At 44.0% G+C, this 26974-nt stretch overlaps 1 protein-coding gene across 3 annotated transcripts in view; it reads right to left on the reverse strand.

Annotated features, from left to right (window-relative positions):
- Positions 1-3238, reverse strand: part of CCDC149 (coiled-coil domain containing 149) — a 53467-nt gene extending 50229 nt beyond the window's left edge. Inside the window, exon 1 of one of the 3 annotated variants that reach the window (XM_075499861.1) lies at positions 2977-3238. In XM_075499861.1, coding sequence (XP_075355976.1) covers positions 2977-3048 — 72 coding nt within the window. In that variant the 5' untranslated portion in view covers positions 3049-3238. The remainder of the gene's footprint in view (positions 1-2976) is intronic. The other 2 variants (XM_075499862.1, XM_075499860.1) reach the window with 2 other exon arrangements.
- Positions 3239-26974: the final 23736 nt, after the last annotated feature.

Genomic DNA, 26974 nt, shown 5'->3' on the forward strand with positions numbered 1-26974 from the left:
TGGATTTAATTCTAGAAGTTGGCAAATCCGAGGGAGAAGCTAGCAGAAAGGACGGAGGACAACCACTCCAGCCCTATGGGTTTCCTAGGAAACCTTTCTTGCTTCCAGCAGAAAACTCCGCCAAAAATACACGTTCTCCAAGCAGTATTAAATTAGGCCTAGTGCCAACTCTCAATGAAGTGAATGGAAGCACACTCACTGACTTCAGCAGAAAGGAGACCGAACTCATAGAAGTCAGCTTTCTAAAGCAAGGACAGAGGTGGTCTTGCAGATTACGTAAAAGTGCTTTTTTCCTACAATACGTGATCTCCCAGTACAGTTCAACTCATCCCACCACCCCAGTATCATGGTACCACCTACTCCATCCCGTCATCATCCTTACATCAAATGATCGCAAGACAGATGACATGGAATTCAGGCAAAAACTGATATCACACCCTTCTCCACAGCAGAACATACAGAGTTGGAAGCTTCTACAACCTTTCAAAAAGAAGCCCCCAACTACCCTTGAACAAAGTTCATATATCATGTTTTTCATTCATAGTCATGGGATTTAATTATGTTTCATCTCCCTTATAGAGACAGGACAACCAAGCCATTAAGGAGTTGACTCACATGAGTTTGTGTAAGTCAACAGCTTAGCATACCCATAAACATGGCTGTCTGGCTGAGAAGTAAGTATGGATGAAATACATCCTAGCTTTCAAATTCAAAGGACTGAGCTTGTGGAAATGAAAAAGAATGTGACCATGGATCTGAACCCACCAGCTTCTGGTCTTCTATACCAACATTTTGTACCCCATTCTATGTTTTAACTGTCCAGCATCAGCAATGTGAGAGTGTTCATTTAGAGCCTCCATGTCTTTTCCTGCCTGTGTTATCTCCTATCTTGAAAGCACTTCAAAATGTTTACAAAATGCGTAGGTAACAAAACTTAAAATTACCTAGCATTGAAGCTAAGAGGCCTGGAGAAGCTCTGTACCACTGAGGGATACAGCAAACCAGAAAAACTTATTACAAGTTACTTCACAAGTTAGACCCACTTTCTCACAGACCCATTAGGATGTTGGAGTTAATGGGTAAATCGCACAAAGTTAATCACAACAGCCAAAGGAAGAGGAAGGCAAAAGAGGGAAGCCTATATCCTGACAGCATGTGCTACAGACTTCATGCAGAAAAACAGGCTGTAAGCCTGCTGTGGGAACAGAGACGAAGGAAGGGAAAACAGAATATAAATCACTAGGCCTCTAACCATTCCTGAAAAAAAGAAATTATACGTATGCTTAAGTATTTTCAAGAATGTAGCTTAGCACAGTCATTAAACTGCACTACAATCAAGATGCCCCTAAACCAGAAATTTCAATTTCTGGTTCAATTTCAGCATTGAGGTTTTAGGTTAAATCATATCAAAAGTAAAAAAGTTCCAAAGTAATTCTAAATGACTTTTTGAAGCCAAGAATAGGGGCATTTCCTTTGAACACACCTCGTGAATTGTCTCTATCTCTTACCCTTCCCTGCCATGTGACACCACCCCCACCCCCAAAATAAAACTCCATTTGGGAAATGAGATGTCCGATGCAACACTGCATGATCAGGATACTACTAAAAGTAGACTTTTCACTTTCTTCTGGATGATTTTGTGTGTTTGCAAGCACTGTGTGCATAGGTAGTCTCCAATTCTGGAGGTACTGTACTAGCACAGGTCTGGGCCCACATGAACTCCCACTGAAATCACGGGGAGAAGTGACAGGTTCAGGACTCTGAACTCGTACATCTTTTTGACGGGTCAGGGCCTTAAGCCATGCTTACATAACATCACAGAGGCAAAGCCCTCCTGAAATCAGAGGAATTCACCTGTGTGCATCGTACTCTAGGACAGTAGACTCAGTCAGGTTGATCTAGGCCCATGCCATTTGCACAGAGTTTTGTTTGCTAGCTGTAAACATAAAATACTATTTTTATAGTTATGCAAAATTAATGCAATGCCAAATGCAATGCAAAAATCATCATGCCAACCTACTTCAAACTTCATGGTTCTGCCTATTAAACAGACTTGACTTTGATGATATTACTTTAAATTATACTGGCCTCAAGTTGTTTTGAGTTTGGTAACTTATCCTACATGAAAATGTGTACCTGTAAACACTGTGGATCCTTTAATGTGGACATAGCAGATAATAAAATTTTCTACCCTTGTATTCTGAAAATCCTCCACGTGTTGAAGCTCACGGCCACTGTAGTATTACAGCTTTTTCTCCCATTTTATAAATGACACCATGGGTCTCAAAACCCTTTCATTTGTGATTCAAGTGAAGTAAGAAAACAGAGGATATGCCGGAGGAGCGAACCCGCAGGAGCCGAGCCGTGACCCACGCTGGCTGCCGCAGCAGGGCTGCGCTGCTGCCGGACCTCCCTCCCAGCCGGCAGCAGAGCGAGGCCCGAGGCCTCGGCCCCACGGGCCATCGCCACAGGTGAATCCCCGGCGACTGCAAACGGGCAGCAGACTCGGCGCCTAATCCCCCGATTTCCGGCAGCCACACGGTCGTTAATATACGCGAGAGGTTCGCAGGCACTCGTCCCCGGCATTCAGCAGCCGTGCAGGGGGTCGGGGCCGGCAGCCTGAGGGCGGTTCGTGGCGCGGCTGTGTCACACGGCAGACGTGGCCGTACAGCTCAGCCTCACCAGGCTACAGTCCAACGCCCTCCGCCCCCGTCGGCTCCACCTGCTGCCGCCCCAGCCGCGGGGGTCGGGGTCCCTCTCGGCCCCGGGCCGGGCCGGGGTCCCGTCCCGCCGGCTGTGCCCCTCGCCCCGGCACAATTTCCCCGAGGAGCGGGGCAGCAGCCGGGCGCGGCGGCGGGGCCGGCCCGCCCGCCCGTCTCCCCCGGCGGCCCCAGAAGGGCCGGTGGCCGGCGTCCAGGCCGCGCCGCGGGAGGCAGGGCGCCCCGGCCCGCGGCTGCCCCCGCCCCGCCGCCTCACCTCGCTCACCAGCCCCTGCCAGTCGCTTTCGCTACGGTGGGAGCTCATGGCTCCGGCCGGCCGCGGCGGCATGCGGCACCGAGCGGCTCCGCCCGCCCCAGCCTTCCGCCGAGGAGCCTGCGGGGAGAGGCGGGGCCTGCGGCCGCTTCTTGCCGGCCGGCCGGGGCCGCCCCGCGGCGTCGCGGGCACGGGCCTGCCGGAGCAGGGCCTGCGGCGGCGCCTCACCGCCCGCGGCCTAGCGCGGCCTCGCCCGCGGAGCGCAGCCGGCACCCAGGCCGCCTCCCCCCGGCGGAGTACCCTGACAGAGTCGGGCAGGGCCGCGGTGACCGGGCGGGAGGGCCGGTCCGCAGGGGAGAGCGTGGGTCACACCGCAGACACCCGCCTAGGGCTGTGCGGACGTGTCTGAAGTGCGTTGCCCTGAGAAGGGTCCTCCTCTCCTTATGTCCTCCTCCTAAATAACAGCAGGGCTCTGCTGCCATCCCAGGCACTGAACAGCCGGACATACCCGTAGGGCAGTCGATGAGGGGTTGGGCATCAGCATACTGTACTGCAGTAGAGATTTTAATATAGAATCCCAGAACGGTTTGTGTTGAAAGGGACCTTAAAGATCATCTAGTCCAACCCTCCTGCTGTGGGCAGGGACACCTTCCACTAGATTAGGTCGCTCAAAGCCCCATCCAACCTGGCCTCAAACAGTTGCAATGATGGGGTATCCACGACTTCTGTGGGCAACCTGTTCCAGTGTCTCACCACCCTCATCATAAAAAACATCTTCCTTAAGTCCAATCTAAATCTACCCTCTTCCAGTTTAAAACTGTTGCCCCTTGTCCTGTCACTACAGGCTTTGATAAAAAGTCTCTCTCCATCTTCCTTGTAAGCCCCCTTTATATATTGAAAGGCTGCAATAAGGTCTCCCCGGAGCCTTCTCTTCTGAACGACCCCACCTGTCTCAGCCTTTCTTCATAGGAGAGGTGTTCCAGCCCCCTGATCATTTTCGTGGCCCTCCTTTGGACCCACTTGAGCAGGTCTCTGTGTTTGTTACACAAGGGGACCCAGAGCTGGACGCAGGACTCCAGGTGTGGTCTCACCAGAGCAGAGCAGAGGGGCAGAATCGCCTCCCTTGACCTGCTGGCCACACTTCTTTTGATGCAGCCCAGGATACAGTTGGCTTTCTGGGCTGCGAGCGCACATTGCCAGCTCATGTCCAATTTTTCAGCCACCATAGATATTATTTGTATGTAACAAAACGCCCACGAATTAGGTACACACTCGCATTGTATGTGTAAAGTAAGACACAGCAGGAGGACAAAGAGGTAGAAAACTATCTTCGCAAAATGTGGTACTGGAACACTGCCCACTTTGGGCACAGGTCTCTATTGTCACGCAGTTCACAGAGGTGTAAATAATGTAACAACCCAGGACTTGATCTGACTGCTTTTCTCCCTGCTAGTGCAGAGTCTTCTCCATCAGCACTGAAACCCAAGCACACTACCCACACAACGCTCCACACCTTTCCAGACACCTCTGCTCCAGCCATACTGTCCGTAGCCCTGCGGCCAGAGCAGCTGCATGGTACATCCCCATGGACCAGCTCTACCTTGAGGCACGTCACGTGCAATCTTCGTTATTATACCCCCAACACAGTGAGTGTTCCCAGGACTTATGTTTTCCAGGCAGAGTCCCAGTGTAATTGCATGGAGTATCCGAGCAGTTGAACCCACAATTACTCTTTGTTTTAAATAACACAACAAACAGTGCAAGACAACACAATAAAATATGCGTGCCTCATTCCTTACCACAATTTCCCCACTGTTATGATTTGTTTGTGGTTTGGCATCTAGGCACAGTGTCCTTCTGTTCTCTAAAATGGCTGAGAGATCCTCCTTTGACAACTTCACATCCCTTCGAGCAGATGATGCCTCAGCCTTGCCGCTGTTCCGGGTGCTTAATTAACGGCTTATAAGGGAAGAAACATAGGCCACATCTAAACCCAGCAGGAGCTTTCTTTGAATGTAAGATTATGAAGTTTAATAAATGCCTGTGGTTATCTCCATATAAGAAGTAGTCCAGGAGAGCGGCTAGCTTTAGCATGGAAATTTAGTTTGATAAATACAGAGTTCATACATTTCACCTGCAAATTATAAATCAAACTTAGACATTTTCTCCAAATTATAGCCCATTTTCTCCTAAATTAGCTGTTCCTCATCTCTAGACATTTGTAACTTTAGTGCTCTAGAGGGTACATTTGTCTTTCCTCTTTGTTCATATTTTTCTGTGGTTTACGTTGTCATGTGTGTGATATATCACAATCCTGCATGTCCTCACAGGCTTCTCGGCAAACCATTGCTGAAAACAGCATCTTGTTTGCACAGACAAATAGCAAATAATGAAAATTAAATTAACAAGAACTGTAATCTAAACCCACTGATTGAAAGAATTGTTAATGATATTAGAAACTCCATCATTTTCATAGTATTGTTAATAGTTAAAGCTATACAACTGCTAGTGTAGATGAACCAAACAGAATCTTTTTCCAAGTTCTGCTTCTCGTTTGCAGAATTTCTCTCCTCCATTTTCTTGGTCTTGTAGTACTCCAGACTCAGAATGCTCTTGCAGAAAGAGCTCCACTTGTAAGAAAGATAACCCTCTAATAGCCCTCATTTTTGAGGGTTGTCACTCATTTTAATCCCAAAGCTGCTTGCAGTCCCCACAAACATAAGGTTTTAATTTTTATTGATGATAATTATTCAAATGAGAAGTAAATATTCATGAAAGAGAGGTTATTAAAACAAAAGGAACTCTCAATATTTCCAGCTCTTATGATTTTATCAAAAGTCTGATGAGAGCTGGTGTTTTTCAGAAAGCCCAGGCTCTTGGATGAGAATAACCACTTTCTTTTGAAGTAAAAGAAACATTCAAGGGAATAAATAAAAAATAAGCTGAAATGTGCCTTGAGTATGCTTGATAGGATCAGAAAGGAAATAAAAGAACCCAAATATGTATTTTTAAGTAATCACTTCTAGTGCCTGATATCAAGCCTTTTGGCAGCTTCTTCAGCTTTCCTGATCCTCTGTGTCTTACCAGTGGTTACTGTGACACTCCGGTGTAACGGTCCTGGTTGGGACCAGGTTACTCTGCTCGCCTCTAGGCAGGGATGTATTGAGATATGGCTCCTGCCTTAACTCAGACAAACAAGTCAAGAATAGGAAACTGAAGAGAGAAGTAATTGCCTTGTCCAAGAAAACCAAAGTTTCAAACATAACCAGGAAGCAAAATTGCAGATTTCAAGAGTACCAATGTGCTGTTTTAATTGCAAAACTAACAAGGTGTCTTGATTCTTCTCCTACCTGCTGCAGTACCCACTTTTGCACCGTCACCTTGCCAACATCAGAAGAATACAGTATTGTCATTGAACAGCTGAGAAAAAAAATCATCTCTCAACCTTCCTCTTCAGCTACCATCCGTTGTCTTTGTCTCTAGATCCATTATCTTCTTTGCTTTCTTCCTCTATACATTCACTAGATAAACTTGTCTGCTTCTAGTGTTTCATCTCCCTTCTCTGCAATTCTGCTTTGTGATCAATCTTTCCCTCGGTATCTTGAGTTCATCTGTCTTTTCACCAGATTACCCTCCACTTCTCTAAGCATTTTGTACATTTCATTAAGAATGCTCCAGACTTTCTAAAAAACCCTTTTTTTGCCTGGACAAATTACACATTCAGAATCAGATCAGAGCTACTCTGGCTCTTTGATGCAACTACTCAGGTAAACATATGTAGGAGATTTAACTAACAGTTTTCACTTGTAGGAGATTTAATCAACAGCTCTAAAACACAGCTTTCAGAAATCAGTGTCTTTGTCAGACATTAAGAAAGCAAGCAACCCATTTTTTTATCCATAGGTAAGCCAATGAATGGATCGCTTCAAATTTTGCTGCTTATTTTTGTCAACATTTGTCTACTGCACTAACATCATCATTACATCCGTGTCCAACTCTAAAGGAATATATGATTAAAAAACCAGTGTAAATCCTTAAGATCTGGACAGGCTACATAATTGAAATGTGATGAAAACATGTAATGCTTGTCCCCTGAAGTATGATTCAATCTGACTCTCCACAGATGTTGCAGACTTCCATTTAATCAGGGTTTAAATACCTCTGACTGAGGATATAACCTATCATAGATAAAACATCCACTTTAGTACTTTTGGTAATTTATATTGGCATTATTCTATTTCATGTTCTTGCTAATCTGATGATAGATAAATACACGCTCAAACCCTCATGCACACATTTTGGAGGAAGCATCCTATGTGGGGGGGGTACTATTACTTTTAGCATTTATCTGTTCCCCTATTTGTTTTCTTTCCTTTGCTTTTGCCTTTCCTTTTTAGAGGCTGCTTTTTGTCCATTTATATTCCAGCTGTGCCTTCTCAATTTTCTCAGGTTCATTGCTGGTTTCACTATCCTGTATCAGCTCTTCTACTTCACATGCATGATCTGTCAGCAGGACAATATGATCTGCAGATCAGAAGCAGTTTAGCAGTTGTTCATTTATGTTGAATCCTTTTGTGCCCAGTCAAGTCCGTGAAGGACACATCTTAGGCAAACAACAAAGATCTTTAAAGTGATGGAGTTTCTTTTTTTCTCTTCAACAGTTTTGGACCTTCAATGTATTGTATTCCTTTGTGTATTAGATGCTGCATGTAACATTACAATTGGAGACAGTCTTAATTGTCTTTTTTTTTTTTAAGCTATGGTATGACTGTTAGATGGTGTGACTGGATACTGGAGTTCAGAGTAGAGTAGCTCTCCCCTCTAGAGAGGGAGTGAAAAAAGAGAATTTGGGGGAAGAGACAGGAATAGACTGTGATCTGCACAAACCAGCTCTGGGAAGGAGCTAGGTGGTGAGGTCTGGCCAAAGGAGGGAGGGGAAAAAAAACGCAAAGCAGCAGCCAAGAGAGAGGAGTGCAGGTAGTGGGTGGGATGTTCATGGAAAGAATTGAGGGGAAAGCTGTAAGGTGGTGGGGTGGAGGAGAGACTGCAAGTTTGAAAACAAACTGATTTAGAAAATGAACGAACACGTATAAGCAAGAGAATTATCCTAACTCAGGTTTTCTGAGTGATTGAAAATCCAAAGTCAAGAGTGTTCTGTTGTATAGATTTTCTAGGAGTAATATATTATGTATAACTTCATATGCCAGTGCTTTGAACAATGTTGTTTTAAAGGCTGGTTTCTCCAAGGCCTTGTGATGTTGCAGCATCTAACTCTTAGGCACACTTCCGTCTAGAGGAATCTTCAGCCTCAGGCAATACAGAAGGTTTCATTGGAAAACAGCTGGTTGGTTGCTTCCTAGCTTGCTATGGCTGAAATGCTCAAAAAATGGGTAGGATAGTGGGCACAGGTGTTTGAGCAGCTCACTCGCCCTTAGGTATTGCTAGTAAACACCCATTATAGAGAACTGTTCAGTTCAAACGCTCTCTTTTGTGGACATACTTAGCCTGACACCAAGCATGGACTTCAGTGAAGTCCCCCAGGAACACCAGGCTGTGGATGAGACTCTGGAAGATGCTGGGGGCAGTTCAAATCCAACTCAGACAAGAAGGTTCTAAGTTCTTTAAAAGCATCTGTAAAATTAATTGGTTTGATCTAGGCTGTATTGGGAAAGCTTGGCACGGTTGTCTCTGCTAGTGATAGTAGATAACTGTAGAGATTATTTTATGTTCACTAGCAGATTCATGGCTCTTCTTCCCCTCACCCTAAGAATAAGGACAACTCAGTAGGAACTAGAAGATAGCAGTAAAGAAAAAAAGTACAAAATCTCAGAGCCTGTTTTAAGGCCTTGTCATTACAATTTAATATCGAGCTAGTGTAAATGAATTCTGTTTTCCCAGAGGCATCAAACTCCTCCTGTCAAGACAGTCTCTCAAGAGAGACTGGAAAATCTCTCACTGCCCTCCTTCTGCATTATTATTATTTCTCTTAAAATTTCTTGCTATTGATGTAACTAAAAATGCAATATAAGATCAGAGAAAATATTTTGTCAAGTGACTCAGACAGGCACAACTGATGGGTACGAAGGAAACGTGTACTGCATTTTATGTTCCTCTGAGTGTGCTAGAAATATATCAGAAATAGTTCATTTTACTAAGAAATCCAGGTGGGGAATTCAGACTACTTTCTGCTACTGTGAAATTGAAGAGTGACCTAGTACTGTCATCAGATCTGACATATGAGTGGCTTTTCAGACTTGTAAGTTCATTTTTCAACTGGTGGGGTATATCAAATTCCTGAAAGCTGTCTGACCATTGTGGAGACATTTATTGCTGTGACCACAGCAGACTCTTCAGCACGAAGACCATCACTTTACATATGTGGTCAATACTCGGCAGACTCTAAGCAAAGAACGAGGTGGGGAACATAAAGAATAGCCAGCCTGATCCTGTGCTTCCTAGTCAATTTAGAGAGAATAAAGAAAGAAAGCCCACTGACGAATAGCACAAAAATTAAATTGAAACAGAACTTGTTGAGAATATCACAGCAAAATATTTCCATTTGAAAATGTCTGTCTGGAAAAAACCAAAATATATCATCTCTGGTGTGCAATTTTTCTGGGTTCATGAGGAAATTTCTCATAAAACCCTGACTGCATGCCATACAGAGACACTGAGCTGAAGTTTGCCTGTTTTATGTTCAAATTATGCAGACTTTTGGGGCTTCAACCTCAGTCTTTTCTAAGTGAAGTTTGGTGAGCATTCTTTTATCTCCATAGAAGCTTCTCCAGTTGGTAAAAGCAGTTGGATCAAGGAGCTGAAGCTTGGGTTTCTACATCCCAGATAAGACCATAACTGGAAGGATATAACCTCCCTCTCTTCACATAAATACTTAGTTATAAAAGTGCAACAGGTTTAACAGAAGAAATTAAAAGATCTGTTTCTATGCTCCAGGTTTGAATCAGATGGAAGGAGATGGAACCCTGTAATTATCACAGGAGCCATTGGAGCAGATGCTGTTCTAGAGTGACCGACTCTTTTCTTTGCCCCTGCCGCTTTCTTGTATTGGTGACAATGCCTGCTTCATTTCCTGCATGACTTCTAATTGCTCGGTGTTACATAACTTGGTCCTATAGCTAGTACTACCAGGGTGCTTAGGAGCTCTTTTCAAGTATATGCCTCCCCTTTAACTACTCTGGACAAGACGTAGATATTATGTGAAAGTTGTAAGGTTATTCCAGAGTTCACTTGGCTTACACATTTAACTGATGAGATTATGATCCTATTAAATTATTATTCCAGTGAAAGTAGATCTATACCTTTAATTTATTTATTGCTGCTTGTTTCACCTTTGAATTTCACACCTTTTTCTTTTTATTCTTGGTTCCTAACTGTTTATTTTTAAAATAAACTCTTCCCTGTCACCAAGAAAGGTGTTTTTCCTTCATGCTTTTTGGTCACTGAATCAATTTAAAATATAATCTCCTGGTCCTAGTGAGAGGTCATATGTGGATGGTATGTTTATTTATTCACTCTGACAAATGGTGGAGGCACCAAACAGTCAGTACCAAGCAGAACCCCGTAAAACTAGGTAAGATAAGGGCTGAGGGCTCTGACTTGTATTCAGCAGTGGGCAGAAATCACAGGCTGAAGTGGGTACTCTCCCTGGCCCTTGCCTTGTCCTCCAGAGGCAGCTTGTAGGGACAAATAAAAATTCTGAAACAGCTTCTGAATCACAGTTTTAAGCCAAGTGTACTGAAATGAATGAAAATGGATTTCGATTAATTTGTCTATGCCATGTGTATCTATGGTACTTTTTTTAGCCATCTGTTTTACATCTGCCTTCTTTTGCAAGTGAGATTCCTGAAACCTGCCAACAGAGAACAAGCGGTAGTTTTGAGGGTGTGTACTAGCAATTTGGTGTGGTTAGCTGTATCCAGAGATAATGAGCCAAAGACACTCAGACCTCAGCTGAATAGGTCAGCCTCCACATGTTTTTGCCAGAAGTATTTCCTCCATGATGAGTTTTCTGCATCATGGCCTTAAAAGTTTTATATCAATATTCTTCTTAAGTAGAAGCATCTTTGTTTTACAGAAATACATACATTTAAAGGCTGGAATAAATAAAATTAACTGGTGCTTTCACCACTGGAAGCGGGGTCCAAGACACTGTTTAAGCAACTTTAGGGCTAGAAGATATGGAGAGACCCATGGTGGAACTTTAAATGGTACAAGGAGCCTAATTCCTATCCAAGCTTTAAGATGTCTGGCCTTTCTGCTTTGAAGGAAGCAATAACACTATCATCTAACAGAACGTACTGAGTAATGTGGCCCCCTGTTGTTTCTGTGTTTGAGTAGGATGGCAGCCAATTCGTGTATGCAAAGAATGAGACTTTGGTGGAACGTTGCTAGTGACCCTCCTATGAGCTTGCTGTGCTCAGCCATAGTTGTGCTTAGTTCTAGACTGTTTCTCAGTCTATTCATGAAATAAAGAGGAAAAAATCCACACAGTAAGAACAAAGAAGTCAAAGCCTGGTTAAGGCACTTCCTTGAACATTTTGCTGATGGCGAGTGCACTCTGCGCTCTCCAGCCCTCCAATTCTGCACTGTTCATGGGTTTCACTAACAGCACAATGTCATTTTTCTCAACTTTAGTGGTTGGGCAGATTCTGACACACCGGGAAAATGTATCTGTTTCAATTTGGTATTTAACAAGGTGCACAGATGGTGTTAAAAAGCAGGTAGAAGTGGTTAATCACCTGTGAATTTTAGGCATTTTTCTGCTGTTCATAGAGGACTTCAGAAGTGCACTTACTACATGGGATTCTCCACAACGATTTGCATTTTCATGGTTGTTTTCAATCAATCACCCCAGAGAGGTTTGCAAATCTTTTCATTCCAAAGCAGTGAAGACCTGGCCATGTCCACATTCCTAGCGCAACAAATGATTTGGGACCTGAATCACGTGGTATTCAGTATTCGCATTCAGGCGTATCCGTACCTCATCGCACCCTGAATTGTTTCATTTTACTGACACCATCTGTTTCTTGTGCCTAAACCAATTTGTATTCCATTTCAAGAGTTGTCCCCTATGCTCAGCTTTCTGACCTTGTAAATCGATCTCCTGTACAGTCTGTAACAAATACTTTCCTGAAATCTGGATGAATTATGTCAACGATTTCATCTTTATCAATTCAGCAATGCATTGAAATGACCCTAATACATTTGTCACACATGATCTTCTTTTAACAGAACCATGCAGCTTTCCCTTTACTAAATCACATCTCTAACTGAATTGTAATCTTCTCCCTTATAAATGTTTCCATTATCTTGCTCACTACTACAGTCAGTCTTACAAGTCTGTATTTCGTTGGGTCTTCCCAGTGTCTCTTTTTGACAGCTACTGAAGCCACTCAATGGTGAAGTGCATTTCAGGTAAATATCATTGATGTGCTCCTTAAAAGAAGAAGAAAAAATTAAAACCTAGTAAAATATACTCCTGATGTTCAACAGTTTTATAAATTCACTGAAATGAATGGAGAATAAAGGAGGATTTCTTTATTGCTGGTAGTTAGTGGCATTGATGGATCATGGCATAGCCATTCTCAGTATGGCCAAACAATTTCACTGTATAGAATTTTATATAGCTACAGCTAAAATTCAATGAAGTGATTCAGAAGGTTCAGGATAAACTATAACAATAAGTTAAGCCCTTAAATTGATTTGGTATTTTAAAAGGATAGGGAGCAGCAAGATGTCATCTTCCTTCACAGAAATAACTTTAACTGGAACTGTAAATCCAAAGCAGTATTGGGGGATAAGGGTATATAATGTGTGATTTAAGACCCATCCTGGAAATCAGTGAGGATTTGAGTACACCAACTCTAAAACATAATCGGAGCGTTATAAGAGTCCATCCAGAAAGTTAGGAGGATTTTTTTTAGAAGAATAAAGATAAATTTCATATCTTAAAGAGGCTATTTTTGAAGAGTGCTGGGCAAGATGAGAAAAGAAAATGACTGTGAAAGAAGAAGCAGAGCAGCAGAGGCATAGATAACCACTCATCCTACTATCCTCTCAAGATACGAGCTGGGGACGATTTCTATCAACAACTTCCAAATATAACATTATTCAGCTTTCATTATGTTGTCAGTCTAATTTGAATGTAAGTTATTCAGAGCACATGGCTGTTTTGCCTTTGTGTTTGCCTGTAAAGCGCTGTGCACCCCAAGCCAGGAAAAAAGAGAGAATTCTCGGATTAGAGGAGATAACGTCCTCATTGAAAGTCCTGTGTGCAAATGCTTGTTTTCTAATCAGCTTTGTGAAACCTGCCCCTGCCACACCACACAGAGCAATTCTTTTTCAAAGTAAGAAGAATTGCAGCTTATTTTATACTAACCCTGGGACAGCCTCTCCACTTATGAGGAATGGAAGAAACTCCTGCCAATTTACATTAGTTTCTAGGGAAAAACCACCTGAACTCCCAAGATTTGGCTTTGGTGATGACCTGAAGTTCGCAGAGCTCTCAGTATTGAACAGATTCCATATTTGAGATGAAATCCTGAATTCACACTGAAGCGAAATAGTTTTTTCATTGATGTTAGAAAGGCCAAGGTTTCAGTCCTTCCTCTTGAGACAGAAGTTATAAAAGTTTTTGCATGCTTCGGCGTGGTTACATCAGAATTGAGTGCGGTAGAGATAGCCCACAAGTAATACAGAAAATATTATCCCTAGGGCTGCAAGATCTAAGATAGTCACTGTGACCTAAAATAGTAGTTCGTTATGTGCCGACAAGTCCATCTTCCTTCTCTTAACTCTAAATAAAAGCATAAAAGTTTAACTGAAGGGACAATTAGAACCTGAGAATGTGCATCTACCTGCCTTTTATTAGCCTACTGGGTAATTTTCTAGCTTTCAGCTTCCCTTTCCCTTCTTCCCCCTTTACAATAAATCTACTCTAAATTTCCCTATTTTTGTTGCATTGGCTCTTTTTCCTCCTCTTTGTATTTTATTTTTGATCTCTTTCTGCCCTTTGACTCTAGATGGGCCCTTTTTATCTCTGACTTTATTTTGTGCGTCTGTCTTTGAGCAGCTTTCCGTGCTTTGCACCCCAGGGCCTGACTGAAGGACTAGTTCACAATTACGAAAGTCCAGAGCAGAGAGGCTTTCCTCTCCTGAATCCCCAGATCTGTCCCTGGCCCATCCATGGCTCCCATCTCATTCCCAAATGAGGCCAGAGTGAGGACTGCTCTCTCTGCTGTAACCCTGGCAGTTACTTTTGGGCACGAGGTGCATTTGCAGTTTGATCAGAAGCCATTGCAGAGCATCACGAAGAAAGCACTTGCGAGGCACCACAGCACATCCTACCCGCGCCTCCAGTAACGTGAGCCAAGGATAAAGTCAGTCCATGGGAGTAACTACCAGCAGCAGACTGAGCAGCACACTCGAACCAGGGTGCGAGCAGAGGCTGTGTGTGACAAACAGGGGTCTGTCAGTGTGCTGTTGGACCATCGCCTTTCCCAGGAGGACTCTGAGCGGTGCACAAGAGCTGGGCCCAGCCGATCAGTCTGCAGCTCTCACAGAGAGGTCACTCCATCCCTGCGAGGATGGGCTGGCTATGTGAGGCAGGACTTTGAAGAATGCCAGCTAATGATGGAAAGCACGAGAATTGACCAAACAAGATGAATACCTACCATATAAAGCTAGGGATGTAAAAGGTATAGGCTTGAGCTAAGCCAAGCGCATTGAATATCCAGCTGAGAGTATAATGGGAACAGTTTAACATATGAAGACAATACTGTTTCCATCTCAACAGCCAAAAATAGAAAATGAAAAAAAAAAAGGAGGCTATTACTTGGGAAAAAGCCAGAGGAGGTTAGGGTCTTGCCTTCATACAACAGGATGTACATGCGGGTGGTGTGTTATATTCGGGTTCTGGGGGCTGGGCTGCCCTCTGTTCACAGGGGCAAGAGGCGTGCCTGGGCACGTGATGCGAAGCACGGCACGTCCGAGCGCGCGGAGCAGGTCGGTTAGTGGTGATGGTGTGCAGCTGCAGAGTGCAGAGCGGCTCCGTGGGGAACGCCTCCTCGCCAAGCAGCACCAGGGCTGAAGGACAGGCACAGAACAGAGGAAGAGGGCTAGTGATGGTGGATTGTCACTGTAGTCCTTTCAAAGACTAAAAGGCAGCCAAGCAGAGGCTGGCAGGTAGAAGAACCAGCGCTTGAACAACTTACAAAGTGCGCGGGAGCAACTTGGACAACACCAAGCTGGGCTGAAAGTGTGTTCCCACAGCAGAGTCAAAGCGCTAGGCCATTACCTGCCAGCAAGCAAGTCTGCGTGCAGGCACTAAGTGGTACAGGAAGGCTGAGGAGAGGCAGATTCTCGGGAGAGTGATGGAGACCAAGCTGCTCAGCTCCCAGCCCAAGCAGAGGGGTCCTGGCATGGAAGAGCAAGCTGCACACTGTGCAAACTACACAGAAAATCAGTGGTGTTATGTGATCCTACGTGCAAGTAAAAAAAGGCAGGATTTTATGACTTCTCAGGGGTCTGACTCACAATTTTTGGGCTTCAGGTGAGCAGTAGTAGTGTAGGCAGTTCTGTAAAACATTCTCCGCTCAAGGATCCATTCCACATATACCATACTTTCACTGAATTTTACAATAACTAAGCATATTAACAAATGATACTGGAAAAAGTGATTTATGGTAAAAGGAGGGAAAAACTTCATGAATTTGAGCAGTCCACAGGATCGCGTTTACCCTATGGCTTGCCTACGTAAGAGGCAAAGAGCTGTCCCATGCAGGCTGCAGCAGAGCTGTTTCCCCACAGCCGTCTTGTTGCCAGCAGGGCTGTGTAGCTGCTTCTGAGACGCGGGCCACGTGTGCTGTGCCAGCCAGAGGCGGTGGGGGGGGGACCCCCGTTGCATTGCCTGTTGGGTTCGCGCCTGCCACTGCAGCTACCATTTTTCTTTTTTGTTAAGGGAAGGATTTAAATCAGCTCCCAAGTTTTACACTGGTATAATGTTAGGATGAAAGCAGTTAGCAACCAGTGGGGAAAAAAACACTGCCACAAAAAATAAATAGAAGTGAGGTATTCTGTTACAGTATTGGGGCATTTCCACCCTCAGGGGTTATTCATGTAAATGAATCTTGTGCTTATTCTGTCAGGGAACACAAATTAATAGCACATGAAGAAATAAGAACCAACAGTCGTAAAACCCCAGATGAAATCAAACCACACAAATCAGATCCCATTATAGATTTCAGGACCATGGTCTCGATCAGAGAGAATTTTGCTTCCGTAAATAAAGTTGTTAAAGGTGACCCCATATTAGGGTGAGAGTTTCAAACTTAGCTCCCAAAATGTCTGAGGTGTTTGGAGCACAGTTTTTCTTTTGGATTCTGACCGTCACCGCATAAAACTGAAAGGTCTGCAAGTACAGTTTATTTGGAGAGCGTGTAGGGTTTGATTGATCCTAGAGCTCTGTTGGCATAGAGACTTACTGAAGTGTGCTTTCAGAAAACATAGTTGACTGTTCAATGCTACCACCATGAGAACTAGCATCATTCCCCACCAAAACTAACAACACTTCTTCCGCTTAGCTATGACCCTAAACAACATGTAAAGTTGAACTGTGAGAGGGAATACTCCCCATAATTCCATTCCTGAATACGTGTGAATCTCCAAATACAGAAAAAATAACAAAATTTAGATTAGTACAGATGTAAAAAAAAATAATCAAAAGTTTCAATGATATAAAAAGTGATCACAATAAAGAGAAATCACCCTTGATATCAAAACCATTGGCAATCCAAATATCTGGAATTTACCTGCTGCCTTGTCATCTGCTCATCAGAGTCACAACATGGGGGTTTTTTTGCTCTCCTTTTGTCTCTGAATGCTGAGTTTCCACTAGCTCACACTTTCAAACTGTTTAGAGGCGATATGAAAGCAAGGTGATGAAAAGAAGGAAGATTTTTTTTGGTCACTTGAACCTTGGATTTGGAGATCTAAATTAGCTGAGACTAATCTAAGTTCCCTAAGTCAATTCTAATGAGAGTGAGTTACAATGTTTAGTCTGAATCAGAACGGCTTTCAGCCTGTGAAAGGCATGCTTTGAATCTCACAGGGGATGCATAGTTCCATAGCAGAGGAATTCAAATTCAGCACGTATCTGCACTAGCCATATTGGTACCCAGGTACCTTAGCTTGCTTATCTGTCTTTAGAGGTCTTTGTTCAGCAAGAGAGCGTCACTTTAGTCTTTCTGCAGCTTGTTATGTTGTTTACGATCCTACTCAGGCTGCTGTTGAAAATGCTTTTTTCCTCTGCCCAGTGTGAAGGTACAACATGCTGTTACTGTTTACAGCAAATAGGCTAGCATGACTATGCAACCTAAGGCAGAACATACATGCACCGGTATATTTGCTGTAGTATTTTCACAGAAACTTGAATATATACAATTTTTAAATAGTTTTGGGGTCAAAATGGGTCATTTTGTAAAGGAAAAGGAAAAAAGCTCAAAATGAATTTGTGGAAAATATCATGAAAGAAATAACTTGAAAATATGACCTGCTGTTAATAACTTCTTAAGAACTGGCCTAATTTCAGTGATCTCTTAGAGGAACATAATACTAGCTAGTCTATTTGGAGGTAGTATATTCTTTCCAGGAAAAAAAAAAGCTCCAGATTAATGCAAGTAGAGAGCCTGAAAATGGCATTCTGGACAAATTATTTTCAATTTCACTTGTACCTATACAACTCTGTGAGCCACTTTACAAAGATGTGGTCTGACATCTAAGGAACAGCCAGACTTGCAGACTTCAAAATCCATCACTGAGACTCGGAGCAGGAGGCTGCTCTCTGAAGTCATGAAATTACATATAGATATTTAAAACCTATATGGTGGTTTTTGTCCTGCCTTTAGAATTCACCCTGCCTACTTCCAGCATATGTGTGTATATGTGTGCGTGAATTAAAACATGTTGCCCCCTCTTGGTAATATAAAAAAACCTTGTAAATTAATGCATCAAAAGGACTTTCATATCTATCATAAAATCATAGAATAATTGAGGCTAAAGGGACCTCTGGAGGTCATTTGGTCCAACACCTTGCTCAAAGCAGGGCAAACGTCAAAGTTAGGCCAGGTTACTGAGCCTCTGTGCAGTCAAATTCTGAGTATCTCCAAGGATGGAGATCCCACAGCTTCCCTAGGCAACATGGTGCCGTGTTTGACCATACTCATAGAGAAGAATTTCTTTTCTTATATCTAACCAGAATGTCCCTTACAGCAACTTGTATCTGTTGCCTCTTGTCCTTTTGCTGTGCAATACTTAAAAGAAAAATTATTCTCTGTTCCACCTAACTCTACACAGACCTACCCATATTACAGGAGAATGAAGATATTTTCTGGCTATTACAGTTTCTTTTTGCAGGCTGTCCTAAATTAAATTATACAGACAATTCTCCATTATCAGAAGGTAATGGCTGAATTCAATGTTTTTATTGATGCATCACATTTCTGTTAGATACAGGATTTCCCATGCCTCAAGGCTGCCTTTACAAGGATTAACAAGTCTTCATTTCTATGGTAGAAGTAGATTTTTCATGTTTATGAGACATATGAGGAACTAGTGTTATTCACTCACTCTGCTACTTTGTCCTTAAAATATATGTGGCAGACCTGTAACCACTGAAGTCGCTAGTTACAAATGTATTTATATTAGTGAACATATAGATAGACTATGTGGAAGGGAGATTACTGTACATCCTTAGTCTAGACTGGTTTGCTTAATTTTTGTTTTACTGAGTTAAAAAGAGAGTCTGACTTATAATCTTTGATTTAAAAATTAAGAATTCCATTCATCGTAATTATTTTTAAACCCATAGGTAAATAATAAATTAGATGGCTACCTCTGTAATACATGTGGAAGATTAGGAAATACAATTATCAAAGGTTAAGGTTAGGAACTGAGGTAGAGTGAGACTAATGCCAAAATCCACACTTAGTGCTTGCATTGGACCTTGGGCTTGGGCACCTATGTTCTGCCTAAGCCTGCAATCCCCCATGCCCTAGCTGACACTGTAAGTTTTGCAGGTAGTTTGCTGGGCACCTGCATTTACACTTGTGCATGTGATCAGAACCACCTTTCCGTTTGGACTGAACAACTCCATATCTGTCTCATGATTAAGTCTGTTCAACTCAATCTTGGGGCTTTCCTCTACTTAAGCCCCTAGACTTGATCTACTGTGTCTCCAAGCACAATTGATACATCTACAGTGATCACAACTACTTTACTTTAAAAGCAGTACTGGAGGAGAAGCTACTAAAGATAAGGATGACCTCTGCTCCACCTAAAAGCCCCCAAACACTGATGAGCAATCACACACATTTCTCATGGGCTGATGCAGGGTGAAGCTCTGCAGCAAGTCATTTTACCTTTGATAGGTCCCCGGATGCATACCGTTCCTCGCTTTCATGGAGGTGCAAGCTACCCTGCGTAATCCTGCACTCATTGCAGGGTATGAGCAAGCACCCACGAAGGTGCTCTGGAGCCGTGACGGCACTCATCTAGCTCATCCCACAGAAACTTGCCCATAGGGTTCATCACCAATCCAGCTCCAGGAGAGGCTCGGGCTGTGAAACCCTACCTCCTGCATATTGCAGGGAGGCCAGGGTTAAATGCTTAAATCCAGAGAGGGGAAAACCCGATGGAGTGGTTTGTGAATGGCCACCACAATTTCTAATCTCTTCTGAGGTGCCTGCCTCTGTCTACAGGCTGTGCAAGGGGTCGGGGGCAGCCCCCAGGCTGTTTGGCTGGATGCCCAAGGGACACATTGGCATCCCCCTGACACTCCCGTCAGTCTAAGTGACTTGATCATGGACATATGGACTGAGGACAGAGCAGAAAATGCAACTTAGGACTTCAGCATCCTGTCCTGAGGCCTAATCTTATAGATACCATGTCCTAACTACCTCATCACCCACAGTTTCACATGCCAAAGTTGATGAGCTCCAGGCAACCTTCACAGCTTCAGTGCAGAAGAAGTTGTCCTGTACTCGCTAGAGGGAGCCCATGTGGTCCTAGCAGTGCTAAAGAAGAAACTGATTTAAAGGCAGAGACCAGCAGCATTGCTCTTTTCCCAACTTGGTGTAAGTCACTAGTAATCTTAGTCCCTTCTTCTCTTTTCTAGATATGGGGTTTTTATACAAACTGCAGTTGGGGAAGGGAGACTTTCGGAGCACTGACTGAAAAGAATCTTGCATTTTATAAAGACAAGGCTAAATATGAAATACTAATGTGGTCAGCTGAGCTCTGGTCCAAACATTGTTGACTGAGGTCAAAGAGCATAAAAATGGCAGCTGTCTAGATGTTCCCTTGAACATCACCCTGATCAGGAGCACACTGCAATGCTAACATATTCAGACACTCTTCTACACCTTGAGACTGAGGGCCCAAATCCTATTTACAGAGTGGTGCAATAAGGAGACGACCTCCTCCCCAGGCTCCTATGTCACAGTGGCTAGAGGGAAAGAGTTCAGCCCACTGGTGGAGATATGGATTCACCATGCAAAGCAATTAGGATAGACTTCAACCAGTGGTCCCACTCTGTACTGGTTTGGGCTGGGGCAGAGTTAATTTTCTTCACAGTAGCTAGTATGGGGCTATGCTTTGGATTTGTGCTGAAAACAGTGTTGACAACACAGGGGTGTTTGAGTTATTGCTGAGCAGTGCTTACACAGAGTCAAGGCCTTTTCTGCTCCTCACCCCACCCCACCAGTGAGGAGGCTGGGGGTGCACAAGAAGCTGGGAGGGGACACGGCTGGGACAGCTGACCCCAGCTGACCAAAGGGCTATTCCATACCATATGGCGTCATGCTCAGCATATAAAGCTGGGGAAGAAGAAGGAAGGGGGGATGTTCAGAGCGATGGCGTTTCTCTTCCCAAGTAACCGTTATGCGTGATGGAGCCCTGCTTTCCTGGAGATGGCTGAACACCTGCCTGCCCATGGGAAGGAGTGAATGAATTCCTCGTTTTGCTTTGCTTGCGTGCATGGCTTTTGCTTTCCCTATTGAACTGTCTTTATCTCAACCCACGAGTTTTCTCACTTTTACTCTTCTGATTCTCTCCCCCATTCCACCGGGGGGGAGTGAGCAAGCGGCTGCGTGGGGCTCAGTTGCTGGCTGGGGTTAAACGACAACACACTGGTACAGTGCGCATTTTAGAGGATTACACAAGATGTGACGTGGCCTTGTTTTTCTTCTCTTCTTTGTTCCACTGTGCACTGCTGCTGTGACTTCTGGCGCCTAAGGAAACAAACCCAGAGCTGCTGCAATGTAGGGAGAGGGGCAAGAGTGGGGGCCCCATGGAGTGAGGCATCCTGTTAACAAGGAGGAGGGGCAGGGTGTAGGTACCCTAACATGGATCACAGCAGAGGTGGCTTGAGCATCATGGGATTCCAGAGGGCAGGATGTACCCCTACCGCATGGGTCAAACATGCAAGAACATGACAAACTGGAGGTTCCTTGAGGGCTCAGGCTTCCAGCACTGCGTAAGCCTACCATTAGTGCCGTTAGGCCTGCATTTCATTCATTTGCTCAAGCTCTTGCTATGCTTCCCTTTCCTGTTTGAAGAGGCTTGTTTAATTTTGCTAACGACTCTGAATGAAGATAAGGCCCGTGTGTGTAATAACAGACTAAAATTAAACTTCAAACAAATTATCTGTTAGGATTTAGGAAAATCTTATCTGGGGAGGAATTAATCCTTGCTGCTTGTTTTGGGGCTTTAGGAGGCCACTGGGGATTTGAAAGAGAACACTTTTTCAGTCTGGCGCATACACAGCAACTGGAGCAATGTGCATAATTCTGTGGATATGCTAAAAAAACCCCAAAAAACCAAAAAAACAAAAAAAACCAAAAAGACACCTAAACATCTGAAGTGTAGCCTGAACTGATTGCAAACGAAATGCAGGTGCTGTACATCATCAGCTGTCACTGTCAAAGCCCTGGTCTCCTTGTGACTAATGTCCCTGCTTCCTTCGTCATTGCTTATCAGGAAAATTCTGTAAGCCGCCTCTTAAGCCCTAGCGCTCCACGCTGCGTGGTTTGGAAACTAGCCATTGCACCCTCCCAGTGACATGAGGTTGCTCTGAGGAGAAGGTGCTGGTCAATCCAGCCTATTAATCAAATTAACAGCGAGGGGGCAAGAAGTGCCTGTGGGGGTTACTTTGCTGAAAAATGCTCATGTGGCTCAGAGTGGTGTTAGGAATGGGACCAGAGGTGGGGCTGGCAGAGACTGGGCAAAGTCAGCCCCATTTGAAATGCTACCACCCCATGATGGTTTGAGGGATTTAGTCATTTCAGACTAACACTTCAGTTTTGCTTCACTCACCTGCAAGTAAGACTCATGACAGACAATAAAGAAAAAGACAGGAAGACCTCTGGAAACACCTTCTTACCCTCTTACCACAGAGATACCTCAAATTTCCATCAGCGAGAGATTCCTGGTGAAGGTCTTTCATCTTTTCTCTTCCATCCACTTTTTCTTTCTTTCAGCTTAGCTGTCCACACCAGCTGTAGGGTGAAAGAGCAGTAGGAAGAGGAAACAAGAGAGAAAAGGAGCTTTAACAGCCAGCAGAAGATAAATGGGTGCTCTTTGGAAGCATAAACTGGACCAATAGTGAGGAAAATCATCTCCAAAGTTTACTAAGTTTTGTGGTTTTCTTAAGCATATTTTGCTTGCAATTGTGGGGGCACAGATTATGCAGGGTTCAGAGTAAAAAGCCCTCTCAGGACTGCACAACAGTACGAGAAGAGAAACTGCCTGAAAACATTGTCTCAGATTTCCTTATTCTCAACCACACAATGGGGTAAGATGGAAATATTACGTGCCTGAACTCTGCAGAGGTTTCCAGTGAATCCATTGTGTATTCCCCTACTGTCTTGGGAATATTTGACTACATTGCCATGCTACCAGATGGTTATGGTTCAGGGTACTTAGAGCAACCTAACAAGTAATAGAATGGGCTAAACCTGCATCCTGAAACCCCAGAAGACTGAATGCACCCACTGTGGGTGTCCAGAACATCCGACTGCATTCCCTGAAGCTGTGTACAAAGAGGGATGTCTTGCCTGAGGGAAGTGAACACAGTCAGAAGCTCAGAACCCAGCAGGAAACATCTACAAATAAAGAGCAAAACATCCTTTCCCTCTCTTTGATAGTTGGTTTAGGTTCCTTCCCACCCAAGTAGATAATAGCTCTTTGGCCACTCCGCCTCCCCATTCATTCTTCCCTCGTTGCAATTTGAAGCAGCAGTCCTTTGGTATTTGCAGGTCTGTTTCCCATTTCAAGGGCTCCACGTCACTGCTTGGCCTACCATAATGATGCAATTTATTAGGAAGTTAAACAGACCGAGCACTCACTGACGTCCAGCTCTGCTCCCCTCCCCGGCCACCACCATCTCTTACTGCAGAGGTACAGGTCTGCATCATTGCTCCATCCTGACTCTGACCATGGATTGCATCAAGGAGAGGAGCTGAGAGGGCTCAGTTCAATGTGTGGTCTTCCTGGTCAGAAACCACCTCTCTCCAGAACAGGGCTCTTTGCACTCCTTGAGCTGCTCATGGCCCCATGTTGCTTACCATAAGTCTCAGGTGTCAACAGAGGAATTGAGGATAGGTGGACTATGCAAGGAAAGATCTTTGAAATAGCCTATTCTGTTTCATCACAAAGGGAGTCAGAAGCAAAAAGCAGGACCCCTTCTTTACTTCTGAAGCTTCTGGCAAGGACACCAATTTTACAGCCACTGAAGCACAGTGGCACACCTCCAGCAGCGCAGAGTGCAATGATGCCCAGCCCAATAAACCCGTGCGCAGTGTGGAGACCTGAGGATCTACCAGCCCAGAAGTGCTGTGTTGGTGCAGGACTTTGCCTCAGCCATCCACTCCTGTTGGCTGGGCAAACCTCCATGCCTGCTGATCCTCCTGGTCCCCAGCAGTGCTGCAATCACACAGATCAAACACAGTGCTCTTGGCGTTTCTCTTCTCTACCTAGCCGTCTGCTGAGAAGTAAACCAAACACAATCTGCACCAAGTGAAGTCGTTCTTTCATGCTATTCCTTGAAAGGCATCGAACGACCTGCTGGTAGTCACTACCTGCACAGTCTTTCTCAGTATGCAGCCAAGCAGGACGAGGCAGAAATCCTTAGAGACACACGTTCTTTTTTCAGTCCAGCCTTTAACTGGGCAGAGGTCACTACTGAGCAATCTCTAGTCCATGCAAAAGGAGTATGTTATCTTGGCAACACTTCAAATGTCTGCTGACCTGAAGAGCAAAAGACTAGAGACTAGAGGTTAAGTAGTTTGGTGTGCTGAACACATGGTATAATAGCTTTTTTTTACCTTTCTTGAATTTCCATCTGTATCTCCTGTACGGCTCTTGACAATAAATGTAATATGTTTTATTGTAATAGATATTACTAGCAAAAGTCAAATACATTTCCAAAGGAATGAATTTGTTTCCATTGGAGACAATGCAAATAATTTGGGGTTAAATACAAAGAGACAAAAGAAAGCGTTTTTGTTAAAGTAAATACAATCTCATTACTTTGCATTCAGTTTTAGAAGGTTCATGGATATCCTTGTTTTCCATAACCTTGCACGTTATTGAAAAAGATCTTTCATTTGCTTCTACTCTTTGCCATTTCCTTAGGTACTCGATTTCCTTGCATCTGCAGAAACTGAGCTGGTTTTGTGTGCTTGACAAACCATCAACATCTGCATGTGAAATATTTCAGAGAGAGAAGAAATAGTAAAAAAAAAAAAAGAAGATAGAAATCTTTCCTAATAATTTTTACTTTGATTTTCATACACTTGTGTAATAGGATCTATCCAACAGTGGATTTTTCTGAAAATATATTTAAACTGAGCAAATTCAGATTTGATTTGTTGACACTAGAGAACAAACTCAGTGAAAGATGTAGTCTGTCTTACTGAGAAGCTGCCTCAGACTGAACCTGTGTACTCCTCACAGGAGTATATTTGTATCTTCACAGAGGAACCAGTTGGAAGATTGGTCTTGACTTGAGAACATGAAACAAAACTATGGAATTACGCAGGTGTGATACCTACTGGAGGCAGCGCCCGTAACTGGAGGGTCACCAGCCAGCACACGGAGGTGGCACATTCGAGTACCTACTCAAAGTACAAAAAGTACCTACTCGTGCTGCAGGAAGAAGGGAGTGCGGAAAGCTGGTGTGAGCATCCAGGCGTCCCTTCTGCTCTCCCACACAAACTGGTTTGTAACTCTGTGCTGTGCCTTGGTTTCCTTGCGACAACAATTATCAGTTTTTACCAAATAGGGGAAGGGAAGGCCCAAACCCCATCCTTATGAACTGGAGCAAACTTCCTCCCAGTTTCTCTTGCTGAATTGTTCATGTAAATCAGGTGCTTCTGACTGAAACTTGCTTTGTACAAAATAAGCTGCAGGAGCAGTTGCCACACACTGTGCCCTCTCCAGGCGGGAGGAGCTCCCACCCCCATTTTCTGTTGCTCAGAGGAATTCAAAGCCGCTGCTTGTAACACTCTGTCTTGTGCCCAAAGACCCGCGCACCCTCGGATGCTGCCTGTGCCCAACAACCACACATCATTTCCAAAGAACGAAGGGGGTTGCTTATCTATTCTTATTTCCAAGTGTAGGCTGTGGGGAGCCCCAGGGCTGGGCTACCAGACCCTGTCTCCCCTCAGGATAGGGGAGGGTTGAGCTTTCCTACCACCCAAGCTCTTACAAATAAGAGAGGGCCCAATAAGCATTCTCCTTATCCCACCCATGGGGAGACCCTGGGAGCAACTCATGACCTCCTTCAGAGGGTTTGCAGTACACCGTTTTGGCATCATTGTTATGACTCTAGATAATTTTTACAGTCTTCACCTCAATGTCACAGTATTCATGGATAGTTGGTCTTCTTGGGTTGAAAGAGAAGATCCTGAGCTAGCTGTCAGTGTAGACAAGTGAAGGTGAAGTGCAGCAGGGAAGAAACCCATGGATGAGCCTGAGGTGTGTTTAGTGAAGACAAACTTAATGCCTTGGGCAGCAGTTGGGAGCAGTAGGAGTGACTCACTCTCTTCCCTAAATTATACCACTGCGTGGGGCATGCATCAGACATTAGCAAGCTCCCAGTTATTCCAGAAGTTAGTATGCTGTGCCAACTCATTACTTCCTAAATAGCTTCAGTGTCAGTGCTAAGTGGTGACTTAACTGACTGCTGACATTCACTACAAGGTCACTAAGCTAAGTCTATACTTAGGAACACTTTGGTGCGGCAAATGACATGGCAGTGATTTCATCTATACACATTTTGACGAGGATAAGAGGAACAGCAAATTAAATATTCTTAGAATGGCTGGATTTTCTATGCAAATGGTTATAAGCAGTACATTTCTTCTTTGCTCTCCTTCCATAGGGAGGACTTGAACATAAGGAAAAAATGCACAAAAGGAAGAACTTTTTCACTGTGAGGGTGACCGAGCACTGGCACTTGTGGAGCCTCCATCCTCAGAGATACTCAAAAGCCGTCTGGACATGGTCCTGAGCAACTGGCTCTAGGTTAACCTGCTTGAGCAGGGGGTTGGACTAGATGACCTCCAGAGATCCCTTCCCACCTCAGCCATTCTGTGATTCTGTGACTTTTTCTGTTTTGGCTCAGGTCACGATCTGACAGCCTTTCCGATACCTGAATGCCTTGTCTCTGCTGATCCTTCCTATCACAGGCCTGACCAACATGGACAGAATAGAAAAGAAGGTAGAAAATGCAATGAATATTCAGCTCACTAAATAAAACCTGGAGAAGGAGTCTCAGAAAGGCAAACACTAAAGACAACACCAATAAGGAACTGAATAACAGCTCAAAAAGTGAACATTCCTGCATTTTTTCCTAAGGAATCTAGCATGCCTCAACTGATGACTGTAGCAAACGTGCAGCATTTCTCACTGCAGAGCTCTTCTTGAC

Source organism: Mycteria americana, chromosome 4, assembly GCF_035582795.1.
Source record: "Mycteria americana isolate JAX WOST 10 ecotype Jacksonville Zoo and Gardens chromosome 4, USCA_MyAme_1.0, whole genome shotgun sequence".
NCBI lineage: Eukaryota > Metazoa > Chordata > Aves > Ciconiiformes > Ciconiidae > Mycteria > Mycteria americana.